The 24387-nt window shown below is 41.1% G+C and overlaps 1 protein-coding gene across 5 annotated transcripts in view; it reads left to right on the top strand.

Annotated features, from left to right (window-relative positions):
* cadm4 (cell adhesion molecule 4) overlaps window positions 1-24387 on the top strand; it is a 155995-nt gene that overhangs the window by 130366 nt on the left and 1242 nt on the right. For 2 of the 5 annotated variants that reach the window (XM_026944806.3, XM_053233864.1), the window contains exons 3-9: window positions 3249-3536; window positions 7273-7434; window positions 7927-8017; window positions 10126-10298; window positions 18215-18289; window positions 20083-20211; window positions 22805-22891. In XM_026944806.3, the coding sequence (XP_026800607.2) occupies window positions 3249-3536; window positions 7273-7434; window positions 7927-8017; window positions 10126-10298; window positions 18215-18289; window positions 20083-20211; window positions 22805-22891 (1005 nt within the window). Of the gene's footprint in view, window positions 1-3248; window positions 3537-7272; window positions 7435-7926; window positions 8018-10125; window positions 10299-18214; window positions 18290-20082; window positions 20212-22804; window positions 24291-24387 lie in introns of those variants that run through there. The other 3 variants (XM_026944805.3, XM_053233875.1, XM_026944807.3) reach the window with 3 other exon arrangements.

The following is a 24387-nucleotide window of genomic DNA, read 5'->3' as shown; positions in this document are numbered from 1 at the left end:
CAAGAAACTGGGCTTAAGTTCAAGGTCAGTGTAGCGCATAACAGAGACACGCCTCTCGTTTAGGCAAACTTTCACGTAACTTAAAGGAGCATTAGGTGAAAAATAGGTCTCTAACGGTTCAATGGCTGGAGGTGAATAAGATTTGAATGATTTTTTATTTACTCATTGAACCAGGCCTCATTTCTACCATGTACACAAAGCTCCACCCCCAAACCTTACGGTGGAGTTAGCATGCTAACTAGAGTTATCATTAGCAAGGACTGTCATGACATCACTTTCAAAGTGATGTGGAATGTCCACATCACTTTGCATGTGGACATTCAACTGCTTGAAAGCCAAGTTACAACTCTATAAACAGAACTCTAGAAACTTCTCCTTGTAATTATTTATGAAGATGTGAAGGGGCGTTGGGGGCGTGTCTATGAAATGACTGACAAGAGGGCACTCCAAATACAAACAAATATTCCAGGTTTCCAAATGTTTTTTTTTTTCAACTATGAAATACACTTTTTCTGAGACAATGGCTTAAGCTATTATTTTTTATATCATTTTTACATAATTTTCCACATTATTTGTACTAGTAAGAAATTAAAACTGCTGACTCATGCACCTTTAAGTTTGTAGTTACGTCTGAGGTCTGCGTATGTGTCTGCTGATGTGTACAATTTCTGTATTAAATCCTCACTAGACTTGTGTAACTCAACTCTAAATCCAACCCGTAGTGCTTTCCTTACACCCTAACTCACTCCATTCCGCCCTCCGTCCCTCCCACAGTCTCTCTCTCTCCCTATCTCAGTCTTTAGCTCACTCATATACCAGCTCTTCCAAACCTCATTCAATTCTTTTTCACTCCATCACTGTTATCATTCAATCCTTAGCTCATTTTCTCACTTACTGCCTCATTCACCCCTTATTTCACACACTCGCGCACTCGCTCGCTCACTCCACTTCATTCTCTCACTCCCATAGTCCCTCTGCGCACTGGCTTCCTCACTCTCTCATTCAGTCCTTACTGCACTTATACCTACCTTCATCTCCTCCCTTCCACCCACACTCAATCCCTTCTTCTGTAGCTCACTCCACTCCCTCACTGCTTTAAACTCTCTGACCATGCACTGAAAAACATAAATAACCGGGACCACAAACGCCAGTAACAGTCACGCACATCTCAGGGCTCCAATGATTGTATATTTTGTGCATTGCACTGATTGCTTTGAGACACTACATGAGAATAGGACAGACGTCCATTTCCACTGAACAACGCTTGCAGAAAAACAGAAGGCCACTCGGGAGAATGTTAGCCTTCAGTCAATATATAATGAGCCTACGCTCGCTGCCGTTCCACTTATCATTATTTGTTATTATTCTCTATTTCTGACTATTGATTTTTTCTGCTTCTTTACTAAAGGAAAAACTGTTTTTTCCATCATCCCTCTGTCCCTTATTCTGCTCTCCCTAGAGGCCATTGATTACCTGTGTCAGCTGTTTTGCAAGAACAGTTTTTACCCTTTCTTTCCCATATTCTTTACCCTCTCCTCTCCTCTCCTCCCTCTCCTCTCCTCCTCTCCACTCCTCCTCTCTCCTCCCCCTCCTCTCCTCCTCTACTGTCCTCTCCTCCCCCTCCTCCACCTCCCCTCTCCTCCACCTCCTCTCCTCCTCTCTCCTCTCCTCCCCCTCTGCTCTTCCCCTCTCCTCTCCATTCCTCTCCTCCCCTCTCTGCTCCACTCCTCTCCTCCCCTCTCTGCTCCTCCACTCCCTTCTCTCCTCTCCTCCCATCTCCTCCTCTCTTCCTCTCTCCTTCTCTCTCATCTCCTCCCCTCTCCATTCGTCTCCTCCCATCTCCTCCCCTCTCCTATCCTATTCTCTGCTCTCCTCTCCTCCTCTCTCATTCTCTCTCGTCTCCTCCCCTCTGCTCTCTGCTCCTCCCCTCTCCTCTCCTCTCTGCTCCTCCCCTCTCCTCGCCTGCCCATTCTTCTCCTCTCCCCTCCTTTCCTCCTGTCTCCTGCCCTCTCCTTCCCTCTCCTCTCTTCTCTGCTCCTCACCCTCCTCCCATCCTTTCTCCACTATTCTCCTCCCTTATTTTCTCCTCCATACTCCTCTCTTCTCTTCTCCCTCTTCTCCTCTCCTCCCCTCTTCTCTCCCTTCTTCCCCTCTCCTCTTTTCTCCTCCCCCTCCTCTCCTCTCTTCTTTTCTCTTCCCCTCTTCTCTCCCCTCCTCCCCTCTCTTCTTCTCTCCTCCCCTCCCTTCTCCTCTCCTCTCCTCCCCTCTCCTCTCCCCTCCTCTCTTCTATCCTGCCCTCTCCCGTTTCTTTTATATCAGCTCATCTCTTGGCTTTTCTCATTTCCTTTATTGCCTGCTCCTGCTTTTGCATCACCTCCTTTATGACGGTCGATAATCCCTCCATTTTGTCCAGGACCCAATACTGTGGCTTCTCATCTTCATCTCTGAGACTGCCTTGTTGGCTCTGTTCCATATCCTCTCTTTATATTCTGTTCTCTCCCCTTATCTTTACTTTATTTCAATATCTATCCCTTCTTGTTTACCAAACGTCCTTCCTGCAGATCAACCTAGATCTAAGCCCCTTGTCTCTGCCTCTTTTTTTTCCTCTTTTAGATAGATAGATAGGTAGATAGAATTCTGAAGAAGAATCCAGGGAGTAACTGCAGTGTACTTAAGTAATTGTTGTAGATGTGGTAAAGTGAAGTACACAGTTTCTATAGAAACTGGACCTTTCGGACAACTTCATCAACAATGCAAGCAAAGTACTTCTGGAGGATGTGAATATTTACCTGTCTTAATCATCGTCTTTCTAGTCATTCTGTGCTTATCTCCCCATCTCAGTCTCTCACTCTCCTTCTCTGTCTATATATAATTTTTTCCCCTCAGCTGTCTCACTTAATAAAGATGAATAACCCTCGCTAATAGTCACGTAATAGCTCATATTAGCTTTCTTGGCATGACCATGCCACGATTAGAGTACTGCAAAGCTTTTCTGTGTCATAACTTTTGACACATATTCAATTATATAAATTTCACACAAGGAAACTTGGAGAGAAATACATCGCTATGCACGCATGCACACAAATCAATTCTAATACTAAGTAAAGACAGTGTAGTGTCTCAGTGTGCACCCTCTATCTCTCATGCTGTACCATTCTTGTATGTATCCCAGTTATTAAATGTTCATGTCTAAATAATGTTAAATCATGCCTAAATAATGTCTCTCTCTCTCTCTCTCTCTGTCTCAGCTCTGAAGGACGAACGCTTTCAGATGGTGCTGTTCACGCCACGCCTGGTGCGCATCACGCTGAGTAATGTGAGTGTGTCTGATGAGGGTGGCTACTTCTGCCAGCTCTACACGGACTCCACGCACCACCAGGTGGCCACGCTGTCAGTGGTGGTGCCCCCGGAGGTGCCCACTGTGGAGGTGAAGAGTGAGGCGGTGGAGGGTGGAGAGGTGGAGCTCACCTGTGTGTCAGAGAGGAGCAAACCTCCCGCTACGCTGCGCTGGGTCCGAGACCGACGAGAGATTCCTGGTTAGTCTGTCTATACACATATGTGTATGATTGTGAGTGCACCCAAAGAATGTCAAGGTGTGTGTGCGCGTGTTTGTTTGTTGTACAAGTCTGTATGCACCAACAGAAACATATCGAGAGACACAGTAAGGTCTTAAAGTCTGCGCTCTTCCTATTCATCACTGCCTTTCAGGAGCTGCTTTATCCTGGTCAGGTGTGCAGTTTCCATTCACCAGTTAATTGAATTATTAAGTTGAATTAATACTTTATTTCAATTATACATTCTTTACAATTGAGATGAGACTATTCTTAGATCAGGACAGTGTCCTAAACACAGTATTAATTGTTAAAATGCAACATTTTTCATTTTTTTACTTTTCATATGTTTCTTCTTTTGGTAAAGATTGATGTGATCTCTGTTCTCAGGCCTTCTCTATGCCTAGTGTATTGATTATGTGCGCATATGAGCAAACATGCAAACATAAGCAAGCACAAACCTACACACATTCACTCACAGTCATAATCCTGCCTAGCTCAGATTCAGCACAAACTCAGATTTTCAGTCATGTCCATTATTGAACACTCAATATACAGTACGCTCAAGTGCTCACTCACTCACTCACTCACTCACTCACTCACTTATTCACTTATTAACTCATTTATTAATTCAGTCACCTAATAATTCACTCACTCATTCATTCACTCACTAACTCATTCACTCACTCACTAACTCAAACACTCATTCACTGTCACTCACCCACTCATTCATTCTCTTATTAACTCGAACACTCATTCACGCACTTATTAATTCATTCACTCGTTCATTCGCTTAACTCAGTCATTCACACACTTACTAATTCATTCACTCATTCATTCATTTGCTTAACTCAAACACTCATTCACACACTTATTAATACATACACTCATTCATTCGCTTATTAGCTCGCTCAATCATTCCCCCACTCATTCACTTATTAACTCACTCATTCACTCACTTAATAATTCACTTACTCATTCACTCATTCACTCACTCACTCACTCACTCATTCATTCACTTATTAACTCACACTCATTTACTCACTTATTATTTCACTCACCCACTCATTCATTTCACTCTCATTCACTTATTCACTCGCTCACTTACTCATTCATTTCACTCATTCATTTCACTCATTCATTTAACTTACTCCCTTATTGATTTCATTCATTCATTTCACTCACAAGTCACACACTGTTAATTCATTCACTCACTCATTCATTTCACTTACTGATTTCACACACACACAAGTCACTTATGTAGATTAATCCATTCACTCATTCATTTCGCTTACTTAGTTACTTAACTCACGCACTTACTCATTCACTCACTCACTCGCTCACACCATCTATCCATCACAAAGCTCTGTTCAGTTTTCTTTGATTTGAGAAACACCCTTTAGGAAACACCACTTTCCTCTGATTTGCTTTTATTTCAACCTGTTCCTCATTCCTTTTCTTTCTCTCCTCCGTCTGTCTGGGTTATCAGTTCTCTTTTCCTACAGAAGGTTGTCTGGCTTTGTACTCTCTCTCTGCCTGTTGTGTACAAGTGCCTCTTTTGTCCTCCTAATCTTTGTCATTTGTCTGTCAGAGAATCAGCACACCTTTCTGTGTTGCTATTTTGTTACACTCTTAGACACATCTGTCCATCTGGCAGTCTGCCTGATTGGTCCCCCGCCACACACACACACACACACACACACACACACACACACACACACACACACCTACATATTCACAAATAAACAGTCTCAGCTGTGTGCCAGAGGCGGAACCCAGGTGCTCGTGCATGTTAAATACTTTGTGTTCCTCTGTCCACACGGTCTCTCTTTCTTTTACTGCTATAACTTCTGTCTTCTAATTTCTCCCCTATATCAGTCTGCCAACTCTTTCACCATCCCTCAATCTCTCTCTCTCTCTCTCTCTCACTCACTCTTTCGATTTTCTATTTCAGTGTGTTTTATTGGCATGACAAATAATAGTATACATGTATTGATAAATCTTGGTTATAAAGTATGTGAATATTAAAAAAATAATGAAATATGAAATTGAAAATCGCAAAGTCAGTAAAATTGTAATGGGTGCGTACACCTAACTGCGTTATTCCTCTCTCTCTCTTCCTCTCTCTCTCTCTCTCTCTCTCTCTCTCTCTCTCTCTCCATTATTATGGATTATAGGAGTAATTAGTTGTGCTAAATCCCTATTAAATACCTTGTACAATGTGTGAATGTTTTACTCATCTGTAAAAGCAAACACACCAAAATCCCCATGACTATGTTCACTCTGACAAGCTTTTTTTTTTTTTTTTTCAACGTATTAGGAGGTATGTAAGGGACAGCAGGTCACTGTATAGCAATCTCACAGCATTTTGACTGTATGACACATTTTCTCTTTCAATCTAGCAGGTGAAGCGATGTACAAGGACATTGTCTAAACTGTAATACAGTCATCAGTTAGTGTTTTATTATTAGTCATGGCATTAAAAATACTTCAGTCTTGCTAGCAGAAATAAGCAGCATCATTGTGAGTATGAGTTGTAGTGAGTTGTAGTATTGTTGTGCCCTGAGCTCAAAATTCTGTTGCCGATTTCTGGTGTGCTACGTGTAAGAAGCGTGTGAGTTGTGTCAGAGTGGAAAATCTAGCTAATGTTACTTCAGGGTGTTCAGCAATTGGCTTACGATCAGTATTGTGTCTCAGAATGTCAGTCTCAGCAATGAATTCTCCAAATATAGATCTTGAATAATTCCCTGCAACTGATTACCCTACAGCACACTTTAATGTCCTGGCAGGCACACTAATGATAAGTGCATTCAAAATGTGCTAAAATGAAAAATTAACATAGTATTAAAAGCAGACTTTAATCTTGCTTAATATACTTAACCATGTTAAAATGCAGCTATTTTAAGTATGCTTCAGTATGCTTTAAATATGTATTTTAATCCATGATGCACATATATTTAAACTGAACTTAGACATATTTTGTAAGTATTACACTTTTGTAACTATTGAACTTTTAGGATATTAGAAATATATTAGAAACAAAGTTACAAAAAATTAAATCTAAATAAAATAAAGTTTTGTGATTTATTGGTGTTTTAATAATGTACATATAAGCATTAATATGTAAATATATTTTATTTATATAAAATATTCTTTTTTTAATGTAATGCGAAATGAATAATACAACAATTGTTTTTAACCACCAGTATATGGATATTTAAATTGTATTTTATGAGATGAAACAAACTTTTAACTAAACGCATATTTCAGAGTAATGTATCAATACAATTTGATCTGCACAAAAATCACAAAAACTATACTGATCAAGGGCACTAATGTGCAATTTTCGATCCAGTATTAAAGAGTAAAATTTATGCTTGGTACAATAATGCAATATATATATCTTAGTCTGTACATAGATATAATATAGTGGGGTTATTTCTGGAAAATATGCTATGCCAAGTCAAATTTAATTGTCATGTATATAATGTGATGAAATATCATCACTCCTGAAACAAGATATAATCCTACAAATACAGGATATTCAGTATTCAGTATTCAGACATTCACTAGATTTGCATATGCAGTGAAAAGCGATAAATAAACAGGATAGAAGAAGCAGATACACGATACACACTAAATACACAGAACAGCAGGAGCAGCAAAAGAATAAACGCTGACTGCACTGAATGTTGTGTCTCTCTGTCCGTCTGTTTCTCAGGTGTGGTGTCTCAGCAGGAGAACGGAAAGACAGTGAGCGTGTCCAACACCATACGGCTTCCTGTTGAGAGGAAGGACAACGGTGCTGCTCTCAGCTGTGAGGCTTCCCACCCGGCACTCGTAGGACAGAAAAGGGTTCGCCATTACCGCCTGGATGTCCACTGTGAGAGTTTTATTTTTTATTTAAAATCACAGTTATCTATTTGAATTTATTAAATTATGTATACACGGGATCCAAGTAACAAAAAAAAAAAAGCTTTTTAAATGTAGGAGACAGAAGCAAATAAACAATTGTTAAGAATTTACGCATGGATTTAATCCTGTGACGTTAATGTTAGTGTTAAATTCTGAAGTCTTTACAAGGTCAGAATGAACCTGAGCTGCAATTTATTGTCTTTACAGTGTAACAGGAAACAATGGGTTCTGCTAATCACGGCCCATTAGCGCTAGTTATTAGCCCACGGAATAGCCATCTGCTAAAGCCTGTACTCTTGGCAGGATTTTAAAAGCAATTGCCTCTAATTATGTTGTTGCCTGATTATGGACAAAGAAGCGACATAATGACTGCATGAGGCGATGTGTAATGCTCAGCATTGCAGATGATGTTAAAATACAAAACACTACAGTGAGCTCTTCATGTTCTGTCTCTCCATAGTTGCCCCCACGGTGAGGATCAGCCCTCCACAGGGCATTCTGCGAGAGGGGGACTCGCTCAGCCTTACCTGCTCGGTCACTGGAAATCCACTGTGAGTGTGTAGACGGGTGTGGGTGTGGGTGGTGCTTTTACATGCAACATTGACAGTGGAATTATTTTTGCACATCAAGCTCTTTTCTGTTTGCCAGACTTTTTTTTTCACCATAGATCCTCAGTGCTCAGAAGATCAGCCCAATCCAGATGAGCTGAAAAGCTCATGAGAAGATCAACATGAGCCTAAAAGCAAATTCAGAGATCTCAGAGCTGGGGCAACTGCCACTAGATGTACCTACCATTTGATTTCTTTTCCTTTTTTTTTTCCCTCTTTCTGGTCTTTGTGAATTTAAGAGGCTCTGAGAGTAGAGCCATTAAAACCCCCTGGAGTCTTGTAAGTAAAGTGAGGACTGAAGGATAGATGGAGGGGAACTGTGCCAGCGCCTGTCCTTTTATGGGGGGGACAGACAGATGACAGATTGAATGGAGAGAAGTGATGGACTTGGATAGGCCCTTGAGAACAAGGATGTAGGGAGGATAAAGGGATGAGTGCTCTGGCCAGATAGAGTGAGATGAATATGGGTTAAGTGTGAAAGTGTAAAAGAAAATGATGTGATTGCAAACAGCATCCAGTGTGAGGAGGACAGGATAGAAAGCAGCACTGGCTTGTAAAGATGAACTAGTAAGGGACAGAGACAGCCACTCCCAGGCCCTGAGCTCACGCTGCACTGAGCGCATCACTCCGTTATAGAGCTATAATGATCCTGCTCCTCTGACATTAATCACCAATTAAACCCTGTCCACTGTTGTTGTTGAGGTGTGTTTATTAGTAGCCTACAGCTGTTTGGTGACTGTGTGTGTGTGTGTGTGTGTGTGTGTGTGTGTGTGTGTGTGTGTGTGCGCGTGTGTGTGTGTATGACACGGGATGAGAATCCTGGGCAGGCTTTAATTAAAAGTGTCCAGCAGGATTATTGGCAAAGCTGATAGAGGGATTGTAATCTAGCCAGGGAAGGATGAAGGATAAAGCTCTTTTTTCAGCCACTGAGTTGAGGACAGGCTCATGGATCACATCACAGCTGTGATGGTGTGTGCATCCCATAATCTCTTTGCGTTCATGGTCTTTGTAGCACAGCCTTCCATTCGTTATCCTGTTGGTCTCTACATCAGGATCCAAATGTCTATGTACCTGTTGTACTGGGATTTCAGATTTTCTGTTCACTGGGAATGTCAAATGTTTTCAGAAAGTTACAGCCTTTAAGTGTCAAAAACGCTTGGTCAATATTGACGCAGTTAAGTGATTTAAATGGTTCGCAGACCCATTTTTTTGGTACTCGTCAATACAAATTCAGATACCGATACCGAAATGAGTCTATTTAGTCTTACGCAATCGGGAGTGTCATAAGACATTGTATATAATGCTTTTTATGATGGTTGCTGCTGTGTGCTGCTAGCAATGAACTTCTCTTGACTTGTGAGCAAAGAGTAAACCCTGGTGAGCGAGGGAGAAGGAAATGTACTCAGTGCTCGCAGAAGTGAAGTGGCCTCACTTGTGCGACAGGTTTTCTACACATTCGCTTCACTGCTCCATGTTTGCAAATACCATTGTGTGTGTAGTTCATGGTGCGCAGCTCACGATGGCTGCCCTCAATCTCTCTAATAAAAATACTGTTTAAATGCTATTAGATGTTCTATCGGGTTACTGGTATTGTAGGAAGATGCTGTAGTGGCTCCTCTTGATATTTGCACAGAGCACAGTCTGCTTTGCTTTGACCATCATCAATAATCATTAAATAAGTCCAGATGAATGTTTTTTTAATATCTTTTCAATAGTGCTTCAACATCACATTGTATCATGTGTTACTGAATATTGGTATCAGAGCAGTTTTTTGTACCCAATTAGTATTGATCCATCCCTCATTAGAACCCTTGGTTCTTTGGCCGGTAAGCTCTTGAAGATTCGAATGTAAAACCGTAAAACAGAGTGCAGTTTCTTCATTAGTAAAAGTTCCATGCAGAACCACTTCAGCAAGCAGTAAACTCTTAACAATCCCAGAACCCTTGAGGAACCATTTTTGTGGGACGTTTTAGCTTCAGCCTTTGGTTTTCTTTAAGTCTCTATCATTCAGACTTTCTGTTCATTCTCTCTTTCTCTCTGTGTTTCTTTAGGCCACGGGACATTCACTGGTCGCGAGTGAATGACACTCTGCCTGAGAGGGCGGAAATTTCCGGCACTACCTTGGTCATGTCACGCCTTAGCCAAACACACAACGGCACCTACCTGTGTCAGGCACACAATAATTACGGCCGCGCAGCTGACCAGTACACACTGCTGGTGTATGGTAAGAGAAAACTACTTCAGACCAATGCTATTACTGTCCCTGATAGTCATCACCTGTTTGTGTCGCATTTAGCTCCATCTTTTAGATACAGTCGTTTCTGTAGTATTGGAAATGAAGACATTTGAGTTTGTGATTGAAAGATGAATATGAAACAATAGATCAGAATTTCAGCTTTCATTTCCTGATATTTACATGTAGATGTGTTAAACAGCTTAGAGCATGTCACCTTTTGTTTGAACCCACCCATTTTTCAAGTGATCAAAAATATTGGAACAGTTGCCCTAGTGTGCCCTGTTAGATTGATTTTTTAAATAATTAGTAGCTCTGAATGTCTAGTCTTGGTTTGAACCCTGGGTTTCGCTTATGAAGACTGCATTTGTTGTTAAAAAGGATAAACCATCAAGAAGACCAGAGAGATGTCTATAGGAGAAAAGCAGGGGTGAAGGTATCATATTCCACCTTTCAAAGAAGACTTCAAGAGCAGAAATATAGAAATATATTAATAATACTATAGAAAAATAGAGGCCAGACCACAAATACAGAGATGAGCCACAAAAGTTCTAGAACCAAGATTAACCTCTATCAAAGTGATTGAAAGGCGAAAGTGTGGAGAAAGAAAGGATCTGTTCATGATCCAAAACATACAGGCTCATCGGTCCAAAACGGTGAAGGTTGCGTCCTGGCTTGGGATTGCATCTCTGCTTCTGGAACAGGCTCACTAATCTTTATTGATGATGTAACTCATGATGGTAGCAGCAGAATGAATTCAGGAATAAGTCTACAGGAGCATTTTGTCTGCCAATTTACAGAGAAATGCATCCAACCTAATTAGGAGGAACTTCATCATGCAGCAAGACAATGACCCAAAACACAATGCCAACACAGCAAAGGACTTCATCAGGGGGAAAAGTGGATGGTTTTAGACTGACCGAGCCAATCACCAGATCTTAACCCATTTGAGCTGCATTTCACCTCCTGAAGAGGAGACTGAGGGGATAAACCCCCCAAAACAAACAACAACTGAAAGAAGCTGTGGTACACGCCTGGAAAAACATCACAAAAGAAGAATGCAGCACTTTGGTGATGTCAGTCTAACACAACTAGATGTAAATATCAGGAAATGATAGCTGAGGTTCTGATCTATCCTCTCACATTGCTCTCAAACCTTTTGAGCTCAAACTCTAACCGACCACTTTATTAGGAACACCTGCATATATGCTCGTTCATGCAGTTATCAGCTAGTCATGTGGCAGCAGTGCAGTGCATAAAATCATGCAGTTACAGGTCAAGAGCTTCATTTAATGTTCACATCAAACATCAGAATGGGGAAAATGTGATTGGAAAAATGTCGCCTGTTCTTTTTCCAGTTTTCAACTGTGTTTCGGTGAGTCTGTGTACACTGTAGCTTCAGATTCCTGTTCTTACCTGACAGGCGTGGGTCCTGATGTGGATCCACTTTTGTTAGCCCATCTGTTCAAGGTTTGCTGTTGTGCATTCTGAGATGCTTTTCTGCTCAGCATGGTTGCAAAGAGTCGTTATTTGAGTTACCTTTGCCTTCCTGTCAGCTTGAACAAGTCTGGCCATTCTTTTCTCACCTCTCTCAACAACAAGGTGTTTCCACCTGCAGAATTGCTGCTCAGTGGATGTTTGTTTTTCACAGCCTTCTGTGTAAACTCTAGAGACTGCTGTGTGTGAAAATCCCAGGAGATCAGCAGTTTCTGAAATACAGTTTACTGAAATCAGCCTGTCTAGCACCATGCCGTTGTCAAAGTCACTGAGATCACATTTTTCCCCATTCCCATGTTTGATGTGAACATTAACTGAACCTTGTTTTAATGCATTGTGCTGCTGCCACATGGTTAGATAATTTCATAAATTAACAGGTTCCTGTCAAATGGTGATTACTGGTGATTAGTGTGTGGATATCAGATCAGAATTAGTCATTCAAAAAGACTTAAAGTTCTATTTAAAAAAGGTGATTCTTTAAGTAATAACAATTGACACAACACCAGTGAGGGCTATCTTTCATATATATACTGTATATTTGTATCAGATACACACACAAAGGCACGCATTTATATTTGTACACACATTGTACACAAAGTACACACTAATACCTTTGAGAATGATATGGGGTCTGTAACTGTGTGTTTTCTGCCTTATAAATTTAAGTCCTTCTCCCATCTGACCAAACAGTCCATGATCTAAACACTACTTCCAGTCCTGTGTTATCCTCCAGTGGGAGGACATGGCTGTGATGCAACACTGATGCTGACTTTAGGTGTTACACCTTTCGCCGTGCATGATTTATTATTGAGAAGTTATGTAAGGGATTAGGTCTCTGGAGGCAGTGCCCTCCCTTGCTCTTTCTTTTTTCTTCTCTGTCTTTGCGCGGCGGAGCCAGCCGTCAAGCGCGCGCCTTAATGAGGCAGCTCAGTGAGCACAGGTGGGTGGGAATGTCATCTTTCATCCGGCTGCTATTCTTCGCGCCCTCTTTCTCGTCGCTCTGATTGGTGGTGCCAAGTAGGCAATTGGAAGTCTCATTTGATGTTTCCTCCATACTTAACAGAGTTTTTATTTTATTTCTACCACTCAGACAGGAGAACATGGTCAATGGTCTATCTATCTATCTATCTATCTGTCTGTCTGTCTGTCTGTCTGTCTGTCTGTCTGTCTGTCTGTCTGTCTGTCTGTGTGTGTGGGACCTGAGTCACAGATTAACAGCCAGTAGAATTTGGTGTGTGAGAGGTGGAAAGGAGGACTCCGAAGACAGGCGTATTTTTGGCAGAGCTTTGTCTTGTTTCTTTTTTATTTAGAGTGAGAGCTTTTCAGTGAGATTCAGATTACTTAAGAAAATCAACACAAAATATACAAGACTGCTCATGGCTTGTTTTAAAGTTCAAGTTCAAGCCTTCGTTTTGCTTCTGGGAGCTCCGCAGGCTCCGTCTCTCTCTAGTTCCCAACGCCTACTGAGAGAAAAACAATAATAATATATATATAGACTGTCAGTAACAACACACAGGTGAAAACACTCTTTACCTGCCAGATCAGCCAAACTCTTCTTCCATATCAGGAAAGAGAGAGAAAAAACAGATGGAGAAAACTGATAGGAGACCAAATGAAGAAGAAAGAGAAAGGACAAGGTGGAGAAAGAAGAAGAGCAGATGATGAATGAGCAGAAAAAAACAGAGCGAATGACAGCGCAGGGACTGGGCCTTCAATCTTCCATGCTTCTTTGCTTTGAATCAAAAAACATTTTTCGTCAAGATGTTGCTCCTGGCTAGGATGCTGTGAAGCACAGAAAATGCAGCCAATTTTTGTTGCAGGTTCTTTTGCTGCGTCAGTTTAATAGAGGCATTCTGAGGGAGGAGGCAAAATAAGAAATACAGAACAGAGAAAGGAGCAAATAGAGGTAGAAAGTGACGCAGAGAAATGAGAAAGATAGAGAAATGCAGTGAGAGAGGTATAGTGAAATTGAACACTAGTTTTAATCTAACCTGATGAGTCTAATCTAGAACCTAGAACATTAAAGTTGGACAAAGGAAGTCCACTAGATCTAAGAGGAACAGTGACACTTTACCTGAATATTACATACATTGGACCTTCATAACGCATTCTTTAACATTGCATTACTGGAGGATTTATGTAAGACTTTACTTATATCTGTATTTTTTTAACCTTATCTCTGAAGTATTTATTTGCTCATCACTAACAGTACATGGGCGAGTGTGCAGGCGTTTGGATGTAAACGCAGGCTTTATTAAAAGACCAAGGCAGACAATGCAAATGGGCAAAGCAAACTCAAAGTCAATCGATAAAGAGATTACACCAGGCAAGAACAAACTCCTAAGTCAAAACTAGAATAGCAACAGATAATAAGGCTCTGAATCATCTCTGGCTGAAAGTCAGAGCAAGACTTTATATGAAAATGGAGTTTGTTCTATAGATGTAAAGTTTGCGTCGGTAACAGAGAATAGGTGAGCTGAATTAATATTGAGGAGACTGTGATATCACTGGAAATGTAACCAAAGCAGACAGTGACGTGAGCGTGTTTGTGAAGTTACTTTCCACTTTCCCTCCTTCTATTCTTCAAGTATTGAGAATCGTCTATGACATGTACATTACAATCATCTGACCTTTTTGGATCACATAATTATGGTATCTACGTTTTTCGAACCATGGGTTTAAATGCTTTTCATCTGAAGTACTAGTGTTCCATTTGCATTTAAAACTATTATAAAGCACCAATCCAATACAACTTCACATCATTTACAAGGCCCATGTACCAGCCGAATGCTTTTAATGCCCTCAAACTAATGCACTAGTCGAATTTGCATTTATAATTCTGTTATGAAGCACTGTATATACCCTCTGCAGTTTTTTTCAAAGTGTCATGGAGGTGCTGTTAGTATAAAAAACAGTAATGTTGAAGATAAGGATACAAAAGTGCAGTAAGATTCTTGATCAGTCTTTCTGTTATGATAATTGCGAGTTCTACTCTCTTCACTCTTTCATAAGTACAAAGCCACATAAAAAATGTCTAAGGTCACTTCATTAGTGTTGATATTCACTGACCAGCCATAAGATTAAAACCACTGACAGGTGACGTGAATAACATTGATTATCTGGGAAATGTCATGGGATGGGATATATTAGGCAGCAAGTGAACAGTCAGTTCTCAAAGGTGATGTGTTGGAAGCAGGAAAAATGGGCAAGCGTAAGGATCTGAGTGTCTTCGACAATGGCCAAATTGTGATGGCTAGACGACTGGGTCTCCAAAACAGCAGGTCTTGTGGGGAGTTCCCCTGTATGCAGTGGTTAGTACCTCCCAGAAGTGGTCCAAGGAAGGACAACCAGTGAACCAGCGACAGGGTCATGGGCAACCAAGGCTCACCGATGCATGTGGGGAGCGAAGGCTAGCCTGTCTCCTCTGATCCCACAGAAGAGCTACTGTAGCACAAACTGCTAAAAAAAAAAAAGTTAATGCTCACTATTATAGAAAGGTGTTAGAACACACAGTGTTTTGCAGCTTGTCGCGTACGGGACTGTGTTGCGGCAGACCGGTCCGAGTGCTCATGCTGACCCCTGTTCACTGCTGAAATTGGCTACAATCAGCACGTGAGCATCAGAACTGGACCATGGAGCAATGGAAGAAGGTGGCCTGGTCTGATGAATCTTGTTTTCTTTTACATCATGTGGATGTGCATGTGCGTAGCTTACCTGGGGAAGAGATGGCACTGGGATGCACTATGGGAAGAAGGCAAGCCAGCGGACACGTACCACCTACCTAAAGATTGTTACAGACCAAGTACACTGCTTAATGGCAACGGTATTCCCTAATGGCAGTGGCCTCTTTCAGCAGGATAATGCTCCCTGCCACACTGCAAAAATTGTTCAGGAATGGTTTGAGGAACATGACAGAGTTCATGGTGTTGACTTGGCCTCCAAATTCCCCAGATCTCAATCTGTTCGAGCATCTGTGGGATGTGCTGGACAAACAAGTCCGATCCACGGAGGCCCCATCTCACAACTTACAGGATTTAAAGGATCTGCTGCTAATGTCTTGGTACCAGATACCACAGCATACCTTCAGTGGTCTTGTGGAGTCCATGCCTTGACGATTCAGAGCTGTTTTGGAGACCAAGGGGGACCTACACAATATTAGGCGGGTGGCGAGTGAAATTCTTATGTGCAGAGAACCAACAACAATGCAGTAAAACTATATATATATATATATATATATATATATATGTATGTACATAGATAGATAGATAAATAGATATATGCAAACATACACATGACATAGAGTATTTAATGTAGCTCATTTTTACCAGGTTCATTTTTCTGGTTCATGTTAACCAGAACCATTTTCCTGTCAAAAAGCTAATTCTGATTTAATGTAACAATTTTCTAGATAAGAAGTTAATTATCTTATTAAGTGAATACTGTCAAAACACTAATCTAATCATGTCCAGCAAATAGGAAACATCTAGAAAATCGAGAATTGCCCATGTTGTTCTGTAGAGGAAGAGAGGCAGCCATAGCTGAGGGAAAGAGTTGCCCAATAGCAAGCGGAGGCACTAATTAGGAGTCACAGCGCGGCTTTCTAATTAACCGAGCGAATAATGAAAGCAGAAGCCAGAAAAGAAATAATAACTGAAGCTTTCATTACTTTCTACTTACAGTAAGCCATGGTAAGAATTTTAAAATGAAAGCAATGGAACGTGCTGAATACAGAAGCAGGTGTGGAGGAGTGACCTTTGACCCCAGAGGTGGAAAGGAGTGAGATAGGGGATTAGAAATCTTTGAGGTGGAAAAAAAAAGTGCCTCTTAGACATCACCGAATATCATGGATGTGATGCTGAATAGCATTATGTGTGATGAGAGGATTCAGTTTGCATCCATAATTTAAAGACAGACGAAAGGCACAAAGATGTGTGCTGCCATTAGATCGAAAGAAATGAAGCCAAAATGGAGAGAAGACATATGGAGAGCCAAGAGAGAGAGAGAGATTGGTGTGTTAATGCGCAGTATATATTCATCATTGTCCAATTAATGGCCAGCTTTGGCTGCTCCGTTGAAGCCCCTGGGCCCAGGTGGCCACACACACACACACACACACACACACACACATATCACCAAGCCCAGAATTGCATACACATATGTGCACCTATACATGCAAATGCAAGTACTCATGCACAAGCACATAAATGCATTCACACACCACTCCTTAATTAACATGCATGCAGGCAGTCTTCCCACATGGTTTGCTACACGCATAAACAAGAACACACACAAGCTCCAAACATTTATACAAAAACACACACACAAATGCATCCACATGCACACACAGAAATACATGTACCCACATACATACACACGCATACACACATAAACACTACCTAATAATTCACATGAACACACTACAACATGCATATAGAAGCAGTGTTAATAAGAATGCATGCACACACTCCTATACAAGCATACGCACACACCAACACATGACACACAGACACATGAACACACACCATTTAGCATGGAGGTCTCATGTCTGTAATCATAGCAGGTGCTATTTTCTTTTCTTTCTTTCTTCGTGCTACATTTGCATGAACCATCTTTAATATTTAAAAATAAAATAAAGTCTGAAAAAGCCTCAAGCCTGAGCTGAACACCTCGAATGAGTCATTAAAAAAAATCCAAGACATGAACTCAAGAAAACTAAAGCTTAACTCTCTTAATAAGGGGGGAAAAGTCAGGAATAGGGCACTCCCTGGCTACGTGTGGGTTAGTTCTCTGGTACAGAGAATAAAGAAGTGCATATATAAAACACTGCATAGCTCGTTGACATCTCAGTGCCAAGCTATGCACACTTCTTTTTCTGCTCTCACACACAAACACACACACATAAACACACACACACACACACTCAGGTGGAGGAGAGGTGAACAGAGAGAGAGAGAGAGAGAGAGAGGGATTTTGCTGATATAGGAGGTGTGTAGAAGAAAGAGATGGATGAGAAGGCCAATGTGGAGGGAAATTACAGAACAGTGGGAGGAGAGCGAGACAGAGCAATATTGCACCCTGCTGGCTGGGAGAGGAGAGAGGCAGCGTTCCAATCTCACCCATGCCTCCTTCCCTTGGGAACTTCAAACTGACCCGAGTTGTCTACACAGGCCACAGCTGGGAATGTTTGAATGTTTGGAATGAGGCCCACAGTGTACCACATGGCAGACCCCTCTTCTCATTACACTCACCAGCACACAGACACAGACACACACATCTGTCTATTTGGTTTTCTGCCATTTGTCCTACATCATACACTCACACACACAAGTGCACACTCTGAGCTTATATGTGTAATTTCTGGTTGTACAATAGTTTTCTGTCTAACTCATGACTGTATCGTTCCCTCATAGAGAATGTGTCTGTGTTTGTCAGTCCCACCTCCCATCCCGTCACCTCCTCATCCTCCCTCCCATGGACACAACCAGGTAACCCTTCATCATCCTCCTCCTCCTCGCTAACCTCTTCTCTTCTCTTCTCTTCTCTTCTCTTCTCTTCTCTTCCCTTCCCTTCCCAAATCATGAGAAATCAGCATGTTTTCACATATGAGCTGTTCGTTATGATTACACACACAAGCACCACACACACCCACACACACACACACACTTAATAATCTATTGTCTTCACTGCACTCTCAAGAACTAGCACTCTTCTGTAATGTCTAGTCAGCTGTTTCTCTCTCTCTCTCTCTCTCTCTCTTTCTCTCTCTTTCTGTATGTGTGTGTGGGTGGGGAGGGGTGGTCACTTAGAGGAAAGGGAAGGTGAGAGAAGGGGAAAGAGGTCCTGGGAGGGCAGTTCTTTTAAACGAGACTGACTTAACATTACCAGCAGTGTGTCAGTTAGATTGCCCTTCAGTCAGGTTAGAATGGTGTTTATAGCCCTGACTGACTGCCTGGCTGCGCGCACACACACACACACACACACACACACATACACACACACACACACACACACACACACACACACAAACACACAAACACACTCTCTCTCTCTGTCTCTCTCTCTTTCTGAAAGACTTCCACATAGGGAACACATGCACAGAGGCCAAAGAATCAGAATGATCATAATGCATATAAACACACACTGCACACACACGTTCCCAGGCATGTTAAGCCGGCCTGATTCACATTCAGTGGGAATTGCTTTTGGTTTAAAAGAAACAGACAGACTTATACACACAGATGTCCTGCCATCTGACCTGCATAAGGTCACTTTTTTCAGTTGTTCACTTAACACCCTTTCTCCTTCTGCCTCATTGCCTTACCTTTTTTTAACCTTACATTTTTTTAACTTTGCTCTTTTTAAATTATTCTTCTATTGTCAGATTCTCCTTTTTGTTCAATGAAGAGAGAAAGATGTAGGAGGCAGGGCATTGTTTTGCCTGAATGAAAGAAAGTGTGTGTACCTGCTGACTGCGAGAGAGAAACGTGTGTGTTGAAAGTCTGTCAGTACCTGAGCTCCAGCTGCTAGACTCTCATAGGAGAGGCTGCTTAATTTTTCATTCCTTATGAAATATTGCTCATCACCCTTCTAATGAAATCTTACTTCTCATCCCCAGCCTTTCTCTGCCTCATTCTCTCTGTGTTAGTCTCTGTGTCAGACATGCTCCCTCTCTGTCTCTGCTCTCTCTCCTCTCTCAGCTGCTCACCTCCCATATCCTTCTTACATGAGCAATTGTCTACTTTTCCTCATTGTTTCCGTCTTTGCTATTTTCACATCTCATCTCCTCTCGCATTCCAGTTCCTTCGTCACCACCTGCACTTCCATCACTATCGACCCTTTATTAAACCGAAGATTAAACATTTCTATCTCTGCCTGTTTTCTTTGCCACCATCTCTCTATCATCTTCAGCCCATTTAAACGTGTTTAAATATTTATCAGTGTTGTCCAGTCTCATATGGAAGTGGATTTGAAGAAAACCTTTGGCTCACAGATGCACAGATTGCACAGTATTCACCTTTTTTGTCTCACTCCTTCACCATGTTTCTGTCATTCTCTGTGTCTCTATAAGGCTTTTGGTAGGAGTTCTACCACTTGACTCTTATACTCATCTGTTATTGAAGGTCTTGATTAGCTGGAGCATATGGTTGGAATTAAACTCAGCAGAAAACTAGAGCTCCAGAAGCAGTTAGGCATCCTATTACTAAACTCACAGCTAGAATGTTGGGAAACCTCTGTATCATTATGTCTCTGCGTGTGTGTGTGTGTGTGTGTGTGGCAGACCCTGGAGCAGTGGTGGAGACTCATAGTGCGGTACCGTATCCAATCATAGGGGGTGTGCTGGCTCTGCTCGTCTTCACCATCATCTGCGTGCTCATTGTAACCATCTGGTGCTCGGTGCGACAGAAAGGTAAGCCGGACAAAAATTCTGCACGAATTACAAATCCATATACAAGACAAAACGTTTTACAAAATGTTAAGATATCATATTACAAAATATATTTTAACGTAAAAATCACAGACCGCACCTTTTTGTAGCCAGCTACCCTGATAAAGGAAGTCGTCAAGCATTAAGCTAAATGCTACATAGCTTTCACTATGTACAGTTGGATATGTAGCTGAAATCCTGCAGGCAGCAACAGCTATGTAGCTAATTATAATTTTTATCATGTGAAGGAAGTGACATCACACAACTTGCGTGTGCTTTAATTAAACTATAGGAACAATAGAGCTCCTGAAGAACCTGAATAATGGATGAATTGTTGCAAACGTAGCTTGTAAGAGGATGCGCTACCCTAAAAGTGCTGAAAAGAAGATGGTTAGGAAGAGTTTAGTTCAGTACGGAAGAGATGTTGCATGTGGTTGAGTGAGAGAGGAGAAGGTTAAGAGATTGCTGGCACTGCCAGTCTGTGATATACAGAGACAAAGTGAAACAGAGTTGGTCACCTGAGTGTTTTATAGGCCTTTTAGTCCACTAGATCAGTCCTTGTGTGTAATGAAATACATTACTCCCTCATAGCCATCGCCTAAGAGCTGCTAGCACTTTCAATCATGCCCCTGTGCCAAGGAAGATAACACCTGGTAACACTTCCTCCCCGGATTTGTACAGCCCACCTGTCAGTCAAACTCAGAGGCAGTCTATCCATCTATCAGCAGAGAGCCAGAGCGTGTTGTTATCATCGTTTTTGTAACCTTGGCTTGTCTGATGTAATCAAAGTGTTAGTGATAAATCAGACACCTGTCTGTGGCACCATATTAAGTGGGATTTGAAAAGTTTTTTTTTTTTTTTTCGCCCATGTCCATTTTTAACATATCCGTTTTAATGACCTCATCAGCCTTTTATTATGTGCCAGAAAAAGGCAACCACACAAGATCGATTGTTTTAATTAAGCCACCTTTGGAAGCGTGGATTCAGGTTGCGTTTGCACCGAGGCGAAACTGAAGGCTCGTAGCGATGTGAGTGGAAAGGAAGCACAGAGTTGGATTGCTAACTGGCTCTCAAATGATGTCGGTGATGATTTTTCAAGCAGATTAATTTGTAGGTAATTAGTAGTTTCTGCTTTTTTGTCGTTCTGGCAGTAATAGACTTATCGCAGTAATAGGCCCGGAGCGAGGAGGATCTGATGTTGGGCTCTGCAGGTCAATCAGCTAAAGCTGTCAGGTGATGGAGAAGCCATATTACAGGCTGGTGAACATTTTCCCTTGCCAGACTGTAATGAGAAGTGGTTTATTTTTGTGATTTGTGGAGGGGACGGCGATGTGCCAAATTGACAATTAAATCTGACTTTTTTTATTTTTTATGGAAAATGGAATGGAAAAAGGCACCCAGCATTTTAATCAGGATGAGTTGCTAATCTGTCTTGAGGGTGATCAGTGTTGCAGTAGTGGATATGTATTAGTACAATAAGGATTAGAGGTGAATGGATCCTATTTTCTCATTTCCATAATACAAATGTCAGATCTCAGAGTATTAGCGGATGCCTGATTCTGATCCAGTCTGAACGTCCAGACAGTAACTGAGTGCCTTTGTGCAAGTGTTTATTGAGGAACTGGACGACGGCGTGTTTTCGACTGTGTCCTTATATTATGGTGTTCCATGCTGACTTTCTCAAAATACAGATGAAAATGCATTTCCATCTCTTAGCATCTACCCATTCTGTTTTTTCAATCAAGTTTCTTACTCCAGTGGTTCTCATCTCTTCTTCAAAGATGTCGCAATCCCCTCCTTCTGGACGTCCCCTAAATCACACTACAGCAGCCTCTGTTTCTGAGAAGCCCACTGGCTCTGTAATCCTCTACTGTTGTAAACATGTTGCATTGCTACCGCTGCTACCACTCCTAGCTTGTTCGTAATTTTACGGCTGTCAAACACACAGAAGAACAAGGCATGGGTGACCTAAAAAGAAACAATTGTCTATTTTTACCTAAGCAGCACTACACTTTCTCTTTCAGCCTATAATGGTAATGTGAAAAATACTGAGGATGTAAGAGCTTTTATGGAAAAGTCATTCTGAAAAATAAGAAAAGAAGAAGAATTTGGGGATTTTCGTTTCCTTTTGTTTGCTATTATACAGTATGTACAAGAGACTTTTGTTTTATATAAATTTTGCAGTAAATATTTCCTTTCATTTTCACTACCTGTGTGTGTGTGTGTGTGTGTGTGTGTGTGTGTGTGTGTGTGTGTGTTTAACTGGCTGATTAATACTGTAATATCTGTAATATTTTTAGACATCATTTATCATCATTCTGTAATAATATCAAACCATAACACTAGTCTCACATTCAGCTCCAAGGTCATTGTTGTGTCTTATACAGATTTTATGCATGGATGAAAAATCTAAGTCATTTAAGGCTAATTTCAGTTCGAATGGTGCATCTGTGTACTGAATGGATGGATGAAAATGATAAATGTGTGAAGTAGCAAGGACAGAAAAATATGAAAATGGTGGCACAATGCAGTAATTGCCTTCCCTCTCTCTCTCTCTCTCTCTCTCTCTCTCCAGGTTCGTACCTCACGCATGAGGCGAGTGGCCTCGATGAACACGGGGAGGTGCAGGAAGCATTTCTCAATGGGAACGACACAAGTCAAGGCAAGAAGGAGTATCTACTGTAACAGCTCCTGGAGGATGGCCATGGAGCGCGCACACACACACACACACACACACACACACACACATACACACGTACACACATATGCCTGGTGGAAAACCACTATAGCAGTGCCATGTAAAAGGGAGGGAGAGGGAGAGAGAGAGCATCAGGAGAGAAGAATAGGCTTAATTAAGATTGAGGAAGACATCAGAAACAGAAAAAGCACCGGCCCTACACACCTACACACACTTTCTGTTAAGCTGTAAGTAGGAGGCAGAACCGAATAGCCATAACTCTCGAGCCAGCAGAGCAGCAACGACTTACAAACTATCGACTTTGCCGATGCAAATAGAAATAGAGCACATGAAATATAAAGCCGTCTGATTACAGCATCGAGTGCCCTCATATAGTGTTTACACTGGGTATTCACCTGGTACTGGACCTCCGTCATATTCCATTATCAGGTGTTTAGTAACCCACACACACACAAAGAATTGCCTCTTATCATAACCCTCCTGAGGTATAGTTCTCTGATCCTCTCTCATCTTCTCCATGTCTCTTCTGCTCTGCTTTCTGTCATCTCTCCTTCCCTCTCTCTCCCCTGTTTTTGCTCATAAGTAAGCATTTATTACATGATTCAGAGGAGCTAGGAGGAAGCATAATTACACTGAAGTGTTATTGGGAACTTGTAGAAGAAGACAAGGTTTAAAGGAGGAAAGTGTAGTAAAATAATAGTCAGAATATGTGTAAATGCTATAGACCTCTTTATATGTATAGACACACACACACACACACAGAGAGATACACACATGCAGCAAACAGGCAAACACTGACACAATGAAACATATCTCTTAAGTCATTATTTGTATAAAAAATTCAGTAAATTAAATTAATCTTTTAAGAAGTGAACAAGAAGGTTTACTTTTGAGCGCATTACCAAGCGATGCTATTATACTAACACCGAACATTAGCCTAGAGAAATATGAACAAAACACTGTTGCGCAATCTTTAAAAAAAAATGGAGAAAATGAGAAAAAAATATATATATTTCATTTGTCTTTGAAAGATACTTTGTTTTATATTCATTATTATTTTGACTATGATTGTTGTTATTGTTAATATAATTGTAAATGTTTTAAATTGTATAAACTTCCCATGTTTTGTTGCAACTCTAGAACCTGCTGTCTTTCTTTCTGCTTTTACGCCGCTCTTTTATCCTTTTTTCAGTCTTTCTTGCTCCTCCTCTCATCGTCTATATGCCGAATTGTGTGTCCTTCCTTCTTGTCTTTTACTTATGATTTTTTAATAGTCTTCACGTCACTGTTGATATAGCTAACCGTGTTTCTTTATAGAGGAAAAGTTACAGAGCACGACAAAATAAAACATACTCCAAAATCCTCCTGTCAAAGAATTGTTTTTTTTTTTTTTTTTTTTTTTTTGCAGGTTTGAATAAAGAGTGCGAATGAAAAAAAAAAAAAAAGGAAAGGGCTGAGGA

This window comes from Pangasianodon hypophthalmus, chromosome 1, assembly GCF_027358585.1.
Source record: "Pangasianodon hypophthalmus isolate fPanHyp1 chromosome 1, fPanHyp1.pri, whole genome shotgun sequence".
NCBI classification, from domain to species: Eukaryota; Metazoa; Chordata; class Actinopteri; order Siluriformes; family Pangasiidae; genus Pangasianodon; species Pangasianodon hypophthalmus.
The sequence above is the reverse complement of the archived record's forward strand: the minus strand, read 5'-3'. Positions and strand labels throughout refer to the sequence as shown.